The sequence below is a fragment of the Populus trichocarpa genome, chromosome 14, assembly GCF_000002775.5.
Source record: "Populus trichocarpa isolate Nisqually-1 chromosome 14, P.trichocarpa_v4.1, whole genome shotgun sequence".
In the NCBI taxonomy this organism is placed as follows: domain Eukaryota; kingdom Viridiplantae; phylum Streptophyta; class Magnoliopsida; order Malpighiales; family Salicaceae; genus Populus; species Populus trichocarpa.
Window position 1 is genome coordinate 10,316,763 of NC_037298.2, and position 15,161 is coordinate 10,331,923.

The 15,161-nt window shown below is 32.4% G+C and overlaps 2 protein-coding genes across 2 annotated transcripts; both read left to right on the forward strand.

Annotated features, from left to right (window-relative positions):
- Positions 1 to 4,505: 4,505 nt before the first annotated feature.
- LOC7468487 (probable pectinesterase/pectinesterase inhibitor 35) lies at positions 4,506 to 7,177 on the forward strand. Its single transcript, XM_002320412.4, has 2 exons — positions 4,506 to 5,626; positions 6,310 to 7,177. Exons 1-2 carry the CDS (start codon positions 4,555 to 4,557, stop codon positions 6,978 to 6,980), a joined length of 1,743 nt encoding a protein of 580 aa, XP_002320448.2. The 5' UTR covers positions 4,506 to 4,554; the 3' UTR covers positions 6,981 to 7,177.
- Positions 7,178 to 12,240: 5,063 nt separating this feature from the next.
- LOC7468488 (transcription factor IBH1) lies at positions 12,241 to 13,545 on the forward strand. Its single transcript, XM_002320413.4, has one exon. It carries the CDS (start codon positions 12,742 to 12,744, stop codon positions 13,243 to 13,245), a length of 504 nt encoding a protein of 167 aa, XP_002320449.3. The 5' UTR covers positions 12,241 to 12,741; the 3' UTR covers positions 13,246 to 13,545.
- Positions 13,546 to 15,161: the final 1,616 nt, after the last annotated feature.

The following is a 15,161-nucleotide window of genomic DNA, read 5'->3' on the forward strand; positions in this document are numbered from 1 at the left end:
ACATTACCTTGTGCTTCATTTTTATCAAATAAATAGAGATTGTGAGATTCGAACCCGTGACTGCTTTATCATCAAAGCTCTAATACCATGTCAACGAACCATCACAACTCAATAGCTTAAACTATTAGGTGAGGTCTCAATATATCATTTATATTATTCTATAACAATAGCGGCTTATGATTGTTGAAATTTTGAAAAATTAAACATCTGTTGTTGTTGTTGTTGTTGTAAAAGAAGAGTCGAAAATATTTTCTAGTTGAATAAGAGTTAGATTTTGATGCTGATGGGTTTTCTCATTTTGGAGTTTAAAGATATGATAAAATTGGATTATGATTTTATATGAAAGCCATATTTTAAGTCACAAGCAACATTTTCTATATAAATAGCTTAGAACATGTATTTTACAATTTATTCAGTTGAGATATATGATGTTGTGATATCACCTGTCAAAATCTGTAGTTATATGATGTTGTGATATCACCTGTCAAAATATGTAGTTAATACAAGTTTTTCATCACATTTCTACTCGGTGAAGTCATCATATCTTAGTTTATCTTATCAGACATTGCAATAGAAAATAAAGAAAAGAGAATAGGAAATAGAGAAAAATAATAATTTTATTTTTTAAATGAAATAGCATATGAATTCCATGACAAAATATCTTATGAACAATCTTAGATATTATGGTGGTACATCTAATATAGGCCAAGGTATATCTGACACCTATGACCCCACTGATGCAACCATATATGGCTCAACGTATAATTGCACGTATAGGTATCACATCTCCATTCGTACATTAACCTTGACCTCGACCACCATCTCCCAATCCATCTTACATCAATCCACAGTATACTAGTTCATCACAAGTCTTAATTGTATTTTTTTTTATTGTATTGTGACTTATTTGCATTAATGTAAGTTTAACTAAATTCTTAATTGTACTATGAATTTTATTTTTATTCCATTTATTGTTGTTGATAAAGTAATTTTAAATATTATTGTATGTTGTGTGTGTGTGTCCTACTATTTTTAAAATATCCAAAATAATTAATTAAAAAATTATTTGGGTAAAAAAAGTATATAAATTAATAAAAAAATCATATAATGAACAATGAATTTTTCATTGTTGATTATTAATATTTCATAAATCAGCAATAGTAAATCCATTACTGGTTATATGCAACTCGTGTGTGTAACATATAATCGGCAACGGGTTTTTCCATTGCTGAATAATGAGCAATGAAAAATTCATTTCTAATTATCAGCAACGAATAATTTGTTGTTGATTTACAAATCTACAATATTATATTGATTTTATTGTTATTTTTTTATTTGATAATTTTAGTTTTATCTGGAATTCATCATGAGTAGCTAATAGCGCTCATTTTTTAGCAGCGAAAGATGCAATAGTTGTCAAGACTTCTTCAATGGGAAGGATCTTTTCAAGGGTATCAACGTACGGTACCCTGATGAGGATGATGCTTGTGGTGCTCACTACAAGATTTAATAGTTTTACCGACGGAATTTTTCCATCGGCGTAAGACACATATTCCGTCGGTAATTAATTTACCGACGGAATCACCAACGGAAATGCTCCGTCGGTGAATCTTTCGTCGGTAATTTTTTGTCCGTCGGTAAATCCGTTGGTAATAAAAAAATAAATTTATCCGCTTCATTTTGTCGGTATATCCCTCGGTAATAATATTTTTTTATTACCAACGGATTTACCGACGGAATTATCGATGGAATTTCCGTCGGTAATTCCGTCGGTAATTATTTAAAAACATTTTAAAAAAAATTCATTTTATAAAATTATAAAATAATTAAATTAACATAAATTAACACTATATAATATATACTCAAAATGCTTGGAAAAAATAATAAGAAAATCAACTCAAACAAATTTGCAAAAAAAAAAAAATTCAACTAAAAAAATTCATATGAAAAAAATGAAGTTGCAATTGCTAAAAATTTAAAAATCCTATAAATAAATCTACTAAAAATTGATCTCATATGAAAAAAAATCTCACAACAACATTTATACAATTATTAAGAACAAAAACAATTAAAAATAAAATAAAAAACAAATATAGTGAAAAAAATCATGAAAAAAGAAGAAAAAAGAAAAATCTTACCTTAATGTAGTTGCAAGTGAAGCTAAGGAGAGAAAAAAAATTTCGTTAAGCATATTAATTAAAAAAAACACTAAGAGGATAAAAGAAGAAAGAATAAGAAGACATACCCAAGCATGGAGGAAAAGAGAAGGAGATGAGGAGAGAAAAGAAGAGAAAAAAATAGATAAGAAATGATGTTTTTTACATATAGTGAAGAAGAAGAAGAAGAAGAAGAAGAAGACATACCTTAATGATGTTTTTTACATATAGTGAAGAAGAAGAAGAAGAATAAGAAATGGGCCGGTCTCTTGTGAAATAAGGAGATTCAGGCTTTTTATTGGGGCGCGTTACCGTTACCGACGGATAATTGAATATTAATATTTTTTAATTATTCTGTCGGTAATTCCATCGGTAATATTTAATTTAAATTTTTAATTTCGTAAAAAGTTTATAGAAACCGCCAAAACATTACCGACGATTTTTCAATCCGTCGGTGATTCCGTCTGTAATATTTAAATGAAAATTTTAAATTAATTGAATTTTTTCAGAAAACCGCCAAATAACACCGACGACTTTTCAATCCGTCGGTGATTTTGTCCGTAAAGAACAACAATTAACAGTGCAATTGGGAAGCGAACAGTTCTGGAGCTCTCTGTAAAATACCGACGGACAATTCCGTCGGTGATTCCCTTTGTAATTGACATGATGAATAGTGTTCATATTTTTACCAACAAATTTACCGACGGAATTCTGTTGGTAAAAATGACACGTCATCATTTTTTTGCTTTGTTTTAATTTTTTTTCCCACGGTAATTCCCTCGGTATATACGGAGGGAATATTTCCGTCGGTAAAATCCCTCGGAAATTTACCGACGAAAATATTCCCTCGGTATTTCTGTTTGTATTTATCAATTTTCTGATAGTGGCTTTTGTTCAGGCTGCAATTCTTAATGGTGAGGGTAATGAGAAGGTCCAAGTCACAGGCCAGTTTATACTTTGTTTAATTTGGAGATCAATGGCAGAGTCATGACTGTAATATTGATTTCGAAGAACACGTACTACCATCCCCACCAAGAAAGAGCAAGTTTTCTCCACCAAGAAATATTGTATTCAAAATATTTATTTTTTTAAAAAAAAAGCACAAGTTTGATGGATAAGCTAAAATTTTCTTAGAGTAGTCTACATGTCTTGTTAATTCCTATAAGATTGACTTGTTAATGCTAGCGGGACCGAGAGTATGTCCACATTAAACTTAGAATATGATGTTTGAGAATTTTCTTTATTTTATAGCTTATTTTAAAAAAAAAATAGTTAAAGATTGATCATTGAGAACTTTTCCTTTCAAACTTAACTCTTTTAAAGCTCTTTCAAAGCACAAAGCAGCTAAGCCGGCGCCTGACCAAAAACTAGCTAGAACCTTAAGAACCATAGACCAAAAACTAACACATATTTATTTAAGGAACCTTCGCCACCACAACTAGATAGAATTCTTCTTGCATGAACTGAGGAACCGAACAGCAGGCAAGCTAACATATTGACTCCAAAATCATCCATGTATCTTAGAGAGCAGTTCATCTCTTAATTTAGATAGAAGTGGAACTTTATTCCAAGAATAAACTCACAGATCCCAAGAGCACAAGAAGTCATCAAGAACTTGATCAAATTAATGCATCTCAAAAGGAACAACAGCACTCAAGAAAGCCAAACAGCGATCACAGATGTTAACATCTTTTGTTTTTATCAGCTACCGGTGACTCAAGAATCGTATTTCTGATATACAATTATTAGTCACCGAGAGGGTGGTTGAAAGAAACTAATATTGAGACTAATATACAAACTGAGTCTTGAATATATAAATATATGATCTGAGGTTTTGATTATTTAATTAATAATACCATGTTAAAAAATCAATTAGTTTTAAAGAATATAATATAAATCATTTTTGGAATTTCAATTGATTAGTCTTTTTGTTTTTTAATCAAATATATACAGAACTCGACCAAATGATCAGAAGTTGACTTCTCCCACCCTTGAAGCTGTGAGGTTATTAAGAATGGTCCTTGCTATAAAAAGTGTTATTCACTGTGGTTAATTTCTTCGCACTTTCTAGCAACTAATTAACTCGCTTCCTTGATCTAGTGTTAATTGCAATGGCATCGCGTTGGAATTCATTAATCTTGAAGGATTCAGAAAAGATGCTGCACCCATCATCACATCACTAAGCCAGCAATACTTCTATATAATGGCAGTAGAAAAAAAAAAAATTTGGAACTTTTCGAAGCTTTTATTCCCCTAATTGATAATTAAGGTGACCATGACATGATTTTTTTTTCGTACAAGAAGGATGCTGCTGTAGGGATGGTCACTCCTATATATACGAGAAAGTCTGAGGTATTCAAGCACCCATTACGAATCTCTTATCCTATCAAGTACAAATATGTACACCATGCCAAAATTCTTCCATGCAAATCCTCGAGACAAAAAAACCTCATTCATGGCGGCCCTATCAATACTTCTTATCATCAAAATCCTTTGCCTGGCTACTTTTGCAGAAGCTACCACTTCAAAACCTTTGCCATCTCAGTTCGCAAAATTGTCTAGGTCAACAACAACACCCGGAGCTCCATCATCCACTGATACCTCTCCGTGCAAAGGCACCCCTTACAAAGCAGCCTGCCAATCTCTCCTCCTGACATTGAATACCAATAATAATGCTGATCTTCCTAAAACCCCGAAAGAACTCTTTGATTACTCAGTCCATTTCACCTCAAGCCAAGCTCACTCAGCCATAGACCAACTCGCTACCACATTCCTTGGCCAAACCTACCAGGAGATTGACATGACTCATTTGCCTGGTAGTGGCATGAGAGACTGCATGGAGTTGCTTGATGATACCTTGGACCAACTCTCTAATGTCATCAATCGCAAGAATGACCCTACCCACACCCACAACGATGTCCAGACATGGCTTAGTGCTGCACTTACCAATCAAGAAACATGCAAAGAAAGCCTGCTTGAAAATGTTAAAAAAACTCATTTAGAGAAGTTTAACGTAATAGATTCCATGGCAAAAAACTTAAGTCAATTTATAAGCAACTCTCTTGCACTTTATGTGTCCAGCTATGGACTCCCTAGTACTAGTCCTCGTGGTCGGAAATTGTTGACGGACCAAAGTAATATTATTAATGATTTCCCAAGTTGGGTATCCTTGTCGGAAAGGAAGCTTCTAGAAGCTTCTGTAGGAGAGATAGAAGCCCATGCAGTAGTGGCAAGGGATGGGAGTGGGACCCATACCTCCATTGCAGAGGCAATCAGGCAGGTGGCGGCTTCTCTGGATGGTGGGGGTAGAAATGTAATTTACATCAAAGCCGGGACTTATAAGGAGAACCTCAATATCCCTTCAAAGCAGAAGGACGTGCTTTTATATGGCGATGGGAAGGGTAAAACGGTCATTGTCGGTAGTAAAAATGCTGCAGATGGTTCCACAACTTACGACTCTGCCACAGTGGGTACGTATTTTTTTTATTACGTACTTTTAAAATTAATTTTTAAAATGTTTTTTTTTTCAACAATTTTATATGTCTGTATCAAAAAAAATAAAAAAAAATTCATCTATATCATTAACATAACATGCTGGTGATTTATCTTGATAATCGAAGAAATTAATTTTACCTCTTTTATTATTTTAAGATATGTTATTATCCGTTTCGGTTGAATAAAATTTTGACAAAATTATGAACAAGACTTTTTAAAATATTAAAGAAATATATATATATATATAATTTACAAGTAAGATCCTAGATAATCTTCATTTTATATTTGGAGCTTTTTTGTTATGTGGAAGTAATTTTTATTTTATAAAATATAATTAATAAATATTTTTTAGATTTTTTGTTTGTTAGGTAGAGGTCTTGAATCAAAATTACCCTAAGTAACTCTTAATTTAAACCGACTCTGCTCTTATCTTGAATTTTTGGATGCATGGTATCAAGAAAATTCTGGAGCTAAGACAATAATAATTTTGAGATTGATTAGCGTGTGGGAATGGGGATGACAAAAGTCATCTCCTTCCCCCACCCCACCAGTGCTGTGGGACGCATGCATTGCATTATAATTAACTGGGCATTAATTGTTGATTTCTGGCCATAATTTGTTTTTTGTGCTAATTAAATATGAGTCTGTGCTTAATTAGGCGTGATGGGGGATGGATTCATCGCGAAAGACATAACATTTGTGAACAGTGCCGGTCCGAGCAAGCACCAAGCTGTTGCCCTTCGAGTTGGATCCGATAGAGCAGTAATCTTTCGATGCTCAATCGATGGTTATCAAGACACTCTCTATACTCTTTCCAAACGACAATTCTATCGAGAAACGGACATTTATGGCACAGTAGATTTCATTTTTGGTAATTCAGCAGTGGTTTTCCAGAACTGTAATATTTTTGCCAGGAATCCCGGAACAGGACAGAAGAATTTTGTGACTGCGCAAGGTCGCACTAGCCCTGATCAAAACACAGGCATTTCTATACAAAACTGCCAGATAGAGGCGCAGTCAGTCACATATCTTGGTAGGCCATGGAAGCAATATTCTAGAACAGTTATAATGCAGTCCTCTTTGGATGGTTCAATAGATCCTGCTGGTTGGTTTCCTTGGGCTGGTGGCTCCTCCCCCTCGTCAATCTATTATGGTGAATACTCGAACTCAGGCCCCGGCTCCTCTACTTCCGGCAGGGTCAACTGGCCTGGCTATCATAGCTCGCTTACCTCCGTAGAAGCTCAAAAGTTCACGGTTGGTAGTTTCATTAGCGGGAATGTTTGGTTGCCCCCCACCGGAGTTGCTTTCGATTCTGGGCTGGGTGGTTAAGGCTCGAAAATGGAAACTACGATGGGGTCCAAATGTGTTTATTTTATTATAGCTGTCATCTTTGTCCTATCTTCTGTTTAATTATTTTCCTAATTTATTATGTTGTTTTTGTTTAAAAATAATTTTACTTGTTCATGAATCAAGTGCCCAAATGTAATTCTCCATGTTCAAGTAATACAATTTCATTTCAAGTATAAGGAGCATTTACTATAAAGAATTTATTAGAAAATAATATAAATTATATCTCAAAAATTCACCTAATAATTCAAGTTTTTTCAAGTTTTTGAGATTAATTATTTCTTTGATAAATAATTTTATTACAATGTATTTCTTTACTTCATTTTTCTTTTTGATAATCTTAGAGATATTATTAAAAGTTCTTTATGGTTCAGTGATGCCAAGGACACCATAATATTAAAACTTTCTTTCCAGTCCACCGTAATATTAAAAAATTTCTTTCATCCAAAAAAATGAAATATTTTCACACTAATAAGTACAAGAATTTTGTATGAAAGTGATATATTTAATGTATGAAAGTGATATATTTAATAATTATTTGCTATTATGATAGCAATTGTTTTTTAAAATATTTTTTATTTAATTTCAATTAAAAAATAATTTAAAATTTTTGAAAACATTGTTTTTATTGCCAAAACAAGAGAATTAAAGAGCATGACTTTTACGCTAGAGTACAAGAGAAATTAAATATACAAGCACGCTGGAAAAAAAATCTAAAAAGCAATTAGAAGCACATCAATCTATTTGATGTTCAAATCAACTAGTTATAAAAGAGAAAATGAAATAAAGGAAAAACTTGTGCATGTATCTTTCATAATGACGTGTTTGTTTTCAGCAATAATATATATATATATATATTAGTGCAATGGTAGCTTGGTAATTTTGCTGTTGGGAAATTTATCCCACGTAACTAAAAGTACTCTAAACTATTATTTCACTCCTAAATTAATTAACTTATCACTTTAACCCCTTCTTTTTCCATTTTCCATTCTTAACCATAGTAATTTGTCTTTGCTGCTCCAGGCTATTGGTAGTGTTTGAAATTGTGATAACAGTTTATTTTTTAAAAAATAATTGTTATTTGTTATCCATAAGTTCTATTAGCCATGGGTCTGGGCAAAGTATTGTTATTCATAAAAAAATTATTCAAAATTATAAAAAAAATAATTTATATTTTCTAAAAAATAATTTAAATCTTTTTAAAAACACTTTTTAAATACAAAAACAAACCTACTCTAGTATTGTTATTTGTTATCCATAAGTTCTTTTGATAACAGGCAAAGTTATCTCTCTTCCTTGCATTATATTAGCCATGGGTCTGGGCCTGTGGCCGAAATAGATGCTAATTCCTGGCCCATTAGCTTACTTGCCTTGGATGACCTGTGATTGCACTGCGTTTTTCAGTTTTCAGTTAGCAGCCTCATTAAAAAAATTAAAAATGGAGCTGAAGCCCAAGCCATACAGGAGAATAGAAGTCCATGGGCCAATTAGCAGAGATACACATTAAGATCCAGATGATAGTCTTATGACGCAGTTTTGTTTTTTGTTTTTTGTTTTATATATATATATATATATATATATATATATATATATAAAATTTGTTTTGAGAATTTTAAAAAAGATTTAAACCGTCGTGATATTAATGTTAGGTTGGCACATGATGTGTTTTCTATAAATAAATCAAAATGCTTGAAAATAGAGAATAAGAAATAGCTATATATTAGTCTTGATTATATTTGCTGGTGGTGAGCAAAAAAATCAAAAAACCAAGAAAACTGAGAAAACCAGAAAAAAAAACTGAAAAAATCAAACCGTGAAAAAAAATCGATTAAACCAATTAAAATTTTAAAAAAACCGACCGGTTCAGTTCGGTTTCAGTTTTATAAGCCTAAAACCGAAAAAACCAAACCGAACCCAAACCGGAAAAAAACCAAGTCAAACCGGAAAAAAACCAAGCAAAAACCGGTTTGAACCGGATTTTTTCCTAAAAAACCAAACCGAAACGAACTGAACCGAAATCGGTCGGTTTGAAACCATTTCGGTTCGGTTTCGATTTTTTTAAAAAAAAAATTGATTTGATTATTTTTTTTTAATAAAAAACGAATCGAAAATGATCATCCATAATATTTGTTATTATAAGAAAACATGGCATTTGATTTTCAAACAAAACTACTTAAGTGATCTTATTACATGTAAATTTAGTAAAATCAACCCAAAATCCTCCATTATCATAATACACCTCAAGGAATTTTCTTTTTAATCATCAATATAAATTAACAACACAATAAAATAAAATTATAAGGAGACAGATGGGGTAATGTTGATCATAGGCATGCTATGCTACCTCATCAACATACCTATATATGTGGAGATCATGATGTTTCTAATGAACATCAATGCTGTAGCGCCACATGATGAGGCTTGCTTTGGTGAGGAAAGAGAAATTTCATAAGAGAAGAATTAGAAGCCAAATTCATTGAAAGAGAAGGTATCAAATCATTAGGTATTAAATCCAGCTTATTATATCGAGTTATTCAATATGATGACTCGTTAATTTAAAGTTTAGTTTAATTCAAGTTTATTATTAAACTATATTGATAATTAATCCGGTTAAAATCATGTTATCCTACATATCAACTCACAACCAGGTTAATCGGGTCAAATGTAGATTTGTCCCGATAAAATCAACTTTAAATATTTTTAAAATTTTTTGTTCAAACAACAACATCTTGTTTAAAAACAAAAGCATAAACGATTGATGTAGCTACTTGATAGATTCAGGTTAATGCGTCAATTAATAATTCACCGTCCAACCTACCACGTAGCCTTAAACATGGTCCAACATCGAATAATACTATTATATTTAAATTTTTTTTGACGGAACATCAAAATCATAATTAGACATTTAGCTTAAAGTTCACAATAGCTCACACGTCCATGTGACAACGGAAGCACTTTTGGAGTTTTATTATATAGTAGGATAGAAGTATGGATGCTTTAAGTATAGTTGGAATCGTAAGATCATGTGGCCAAAGGAGACAATATCTCGAGCAGAGATTATTACATGATAGCTATGTATATATGCTTTGTAAAGTAGAGCGAGAAGCACGAAAAAGAGGGAGAATTAACTATGCCTTTTGATTCTATTTGAACCTATACATACAAAACTAACTCGACCTAGATAAAAACAACGCCGCCAAGAATCCCTTGATGAAGAAAAATGGTATTTGGGGGATTATAAAAAGAGACTCACTTGCCCAATCCACTCCATCTATCACGGTGATGTTGTAGTCAAGAGTGCGTGGATTAATTAGAAATAAACCTAGAAATAGTATATCAAAGAAAGAAAATAATGGATTTTGCTCTATTTTTTTATTCTCTCAATGAAAAATTGTGTCTCTTACTTTGAGAATTATGTTTGTTTTCTATCAGCATAATCACACATGAATTTTTTCTAACGGGTTAATTTCGTCAGTAACATTGTTTGTAAAACTTATACGTCATCGAACTATATAATTTTTTTATTTTTTTTCACTATGACTCCCTTCATATATATCATGAAAATATTTTTGTTGGTGTTTATTAATGGATTTATCAAAGAAAAATTCGGTCGGTAAATATCACCACAATATATTGATAGAAAAATTTTATCGATGCTTCTATTTGTATTTATCTAGTAATAATTTAAGACAAAGTTAATTAATTAATTTTCCTCGCAAGCTTTTTAATTTTTAATTTCTCCTCTTTATCTCATGTCAAAAGAAATTAATTTCTCCTCTTTATCAAGAATAACATATAAATTTTAATTTGTTGGTTATTTTTATTTGTATTATCGAAAATAAAAAGTTGAGTAAACCTGAGAAATAATATTGCAATTACACTACTAATACGTAATCAAATTATTTTAACTTCAGATGATTGATCATTTAAACTAGAGATCTCTTAAGAAAAACAGAGAGAACACCGGTTCAAATCGAACTACAACTCATCAAGAACTAACCAATAGTTTGAAAATGTACTTTCAACAATATAACGAGAACGAGATACCTATGTATCTTGTTAATTATGAAGAGTTTTTTGTCGGGATATAGATGTCTTACGAGGAAAGGCAGGGGCAGTAGACGACCTTATTAGCATCCTGAGGTTAATAATAATAATATATATATATATATATATATATATATATATATATATATATATAAGGGGGGAAGAAGACGATGAGGGCTAAGACAAATTATCAACACAAAGCATCAATTGACAAGTAAGTAATCAAAGATTAGATAAGGGGAAAAGGTTCCCATTAGACAAGTGGGTACTGAACCATGTGCGATCATGTGGTTGTTGGCCCTTGGCGGGCCCACCAACCCACTTCTCCAGCCCTATTCCTTCTTGACAGGGAATTTTTGTTACCCTTTTTCTTCAAAATAAATTTTTTTTTAAAAAAAAAAAAAACAAGTAGCCAGTGTGCTTTCTTTCTTGCTTTGCTTTCTTTCGTGTTGGCGAGTGCACTCGACGCTTGTTTCTCGAAGGCCTAGAAACATGGCAAGTCTTCTTCCCAATTCAAACAGTGGGGGCTCCTGGCTGAATTTCGTTTCCATTAATAAAGCAACAGGGGCGGCATGATCTTTACATGGTTTTTATGACACGGCGGACATGGCGTGAAGTCCACGTCCCCTAAGGAAATAGACATGTGGCACACTTTTATTATGGCCAAAGATGAACTTGGTAAGAAGGTTTGTAGATTAATAAGGATGTGTATGATTGAGCATATGAATGTAGTATTGTTGAATGTTTACAATTTATAAATTATATGAGTTTTTAAGATATAATTTATATTATTTTTTAACCTATCTTCTCGGTTTAATCATCAAATTTTTATGTCAAAGAATCATTACAATCTAATAACTTAAACTATTAAATGAGATTTTAAGATATAATTTATATTATTTTTTAACTAATATTATAAGGAAGCTGGTTTGATGATAAATTTATTGATAATGAAATTTAACAAAGGCTTTGGATTAATGGTGAATGGGTTTTATTATTTTAATTTTGTTATTGTGGAGGTTTGAATCCAAAAAAATATGATAAGAAGGATAGTTTATATATATATATATACACACGAATATATACATCCATTTAAATATAAATGATATATTTAAAGCTTGATGGAAGAAGGATTTAATATTAGGGTGATGGAATCTATTTCAAGAATGCCCTAAGAGCCAGAAAAAAAAAATTATTGATGAAAAAAATCCTTTAGGTGCCGAAAACATAAAGGCTAAAATTCTCTCTAGCCGTCCAAATTCAATCCCTTCCACTCTCATCTAATATTCCTTCCATATTAGCTTTTTCTCTCTCTCTCTCTCTCACTCTCTCCCTCAAAATCTCATAATTAGCTCTCCATGCCCATGGAAGAAAGCCTTCTCTCTCTTTCCTAGGCTTTTTAGAATATTAAGAGCTGATTTGTGTGCGAGTGTCAGAGATGAGGCCCCCTTTGTGTCAGAAGAAAATCCTAACTTCCAATCTCAAATGCTCACTTGTCCCTCTTTCACCCCCATAAAGTGACTTGTGTCAGAGTTAGTTAGTTAGTACTAGGATTTTACGGGATAGTTCAATCACAGTACTATACTAGTACTCCTGCTGCTGTAGTTTCTATATAAATTCCTGCTAGAAAACCCTAATATTCCCTTCACTGTTTTCTCTAGTTATTCTTTCCTTGAAATTAACTCGGTTTAGAGCCATGACTTCAAAGCATGTAATAGCTACAACACACACGGGGTCTATTAAGAACAGGTTTGCCCGTAGATTTCTCAGATCCCTTCTGAAAGTGAAAAGGAGTGATAGACTCGGCACTGGTACTGGTTTCCAATCAAATGAAGAGATCAGGAAAAGGAATGCTCAGAGAATAAAGACCGCTGCTTATAGATCGATGGCTCGTGTTGTTGGGCCAAGAAAAAATTGGAGCCGAGCCCTTCTTTTCAAGCTTAGATACCCAGCCAGAATCCAGGGAGCTGGTTTGAGAAAGCGATGCTTGGTTTCTAAGAAGAAGAGAGTTCTTCGAAAGGAAAATAAGGTGCAGGTGATCTCAAGAGAGCCCAGTCGTGCTGATAATCTTCGAAAGCTTGTTCCTGGAGGGGATTCGATGGATATTTGCAGCTTGTTGGATGAAACTGCACATTACATAAAATGCCTTGCTACTCAGGTTAAGGTGATGGAAAGTATAGCCGATTTATACTCTGAATGATGATCAGATGATGAATTGCATGCATGGTAATTTGAATATATTGTTTTTATATACATCAAAATTGAAGTAAATATCATAAAGAATAAAACTACCATGTCATGTTCTACAAGGAAAGGATCCAGATGATGAGTTTGTAAACAGGTAAATTCTCTAGATCTATATATATAAATATAAATCACTGCACAGTAATATTTTTCTGCATCTTGATGACAGATGTTGGTCAGATCAGGGACCAATCGTACCAGATGGTTTTTGTTTCTTGTGCATAAATATATTATCTGACAGACAGGATATCGTTTATGTTTTTTGTATTTTCTTCCTCTCTCCCTCTCTACAACATAAGCTCAAACTGCATCTTCACTTCTTAAGATTTCTGTAATAATTTTCCATAGCTTGCACATCAACGATTATATATATGCAGGCCGATTGTAGTGTATAATGTTGCAGGTGGCAACATAATAAGGGAACCCTGTATATGGGACTAATCAACCTATCAATTTATACCTTCTATTAGAAGATCTGATAGTGAAAATCTTGTTTCTAAAGTTAATATGGCTTAGGAGACTGATCGATCAAGTAATCACAAGGGTTTCATGGCAGTCACACACACACACATATATTTATGTATACATTTTCAGCTGCAAGAAAATGTATTACAAATGCTGATTAGCCCGAGTTGTGTTGAGATAAATCAATGGTACTTGAATTTGATGTAGCCAATATCGGCCAGGTCGTTGATTAAAAGATATATATATATATATGCACAGTTTTCACATCCTGTAATGTTTGATGGATGGTTCGAACTATTTACTGGACCCAAACCTAGATTCGTTCAATATCAATGATATTGTGTGGACGGGGAGCTTGTCCAGAGTCCTTGAATTTACTAGCGAGGGGTCAGTCGTCATCCAAAAAGAGTAATAATAATTACAGAAACTAAAAGAGAAACATCTGCACTCATCCTGCTGTTCATCATTTCAACATTACTAAATTTAATTTGTAGTATTTTCGACTATTCTACCCTATAGTCACTGCAGAGAGTGCGAAGCAGTTAAGATCTCAATTTCAAGCTTTGGAGATGGTGGGATATGAGATTTAAAGATGGAAAATGACTACTTTTTAATCTATAGTTGAAATCCTGTTGGACTTTAATATGAACAAGAAATAAGTTTCTAGATTAATTAACAAATTAATTGGACATTCACTACATAATTATACAAAGAAAGGGAGTCCTTGTGGGTTTAGCAGCTGTCCAACTGTTTTGGTTACATATCAATTCTCCAAATTTAATTTAATTGATAGTTAAGGAGACTCTTTCATTGCCTATTAAGATCTAAACTTCCTGCCAACCATCAACCATGCACTAAGATGTAAGCTTTTTCATGAATCTTCTTGTATCGACATGGATATCAGAGCTTTCTTTTGTAGAGCTAGCCCTCGAAAATACCTTCTAACATATATATATATATATATATATAAAGAGGAGCAAGATATATGCACCACAACTAACTGCGATTGTGAATTAGTACGCTGTCACTCTCGTGATCAATGTTCAAAGCAATTCTTTCTTAACTTTATGCTCAGACAAGCATTATATGTATACATATAAGAAGTGGTAGCTAGAATCTTAGCAAGTGCTGTTTACAAAAATCCGTTCATTATGTAGGAAAAAAATTAAAAATCACGGTGATATATATAGTTTGATGACAGAAATTGCATGTTTTCCGTATTTTAAATTAACTTAATAATACACTATATATATTTTAATTAGATATATGTGTTGCACGTGAATTATTCAAATATTCAAAATATTAAAAAATACAGCATCCATGACTTAAAATAGTTTGAAGAAACATTCAAAGTCTTTAATTATTTCTAATAGGTAAAATTATTATGAAAATGATAAGAGTTTTTTT

Excerpts from the sequence above, each read along its gene's own strand:
- LOC7468487 (XM_002320412.4), top strand. The coding sequence starts at position 4,555 with ATGTACACCATGCCAAAATTCTTCCATGCAAATCCTCGAGACAAAAAA. Across the intron at positions 5,627-6,309 it reads TTACGACTCTGCCACAGTGG|GCGTGATGGGGGATGGATTC; the intron begins GTACGTATTTTT and ends GTGCTTAATTAG.
- LOC7468488 (XM_002320413.4), top strand. The coding sequence starts at position 12,742 with ATGACTTCAAAGCATGTAATAGCTACAACACACACGGGGTCTATTAAG.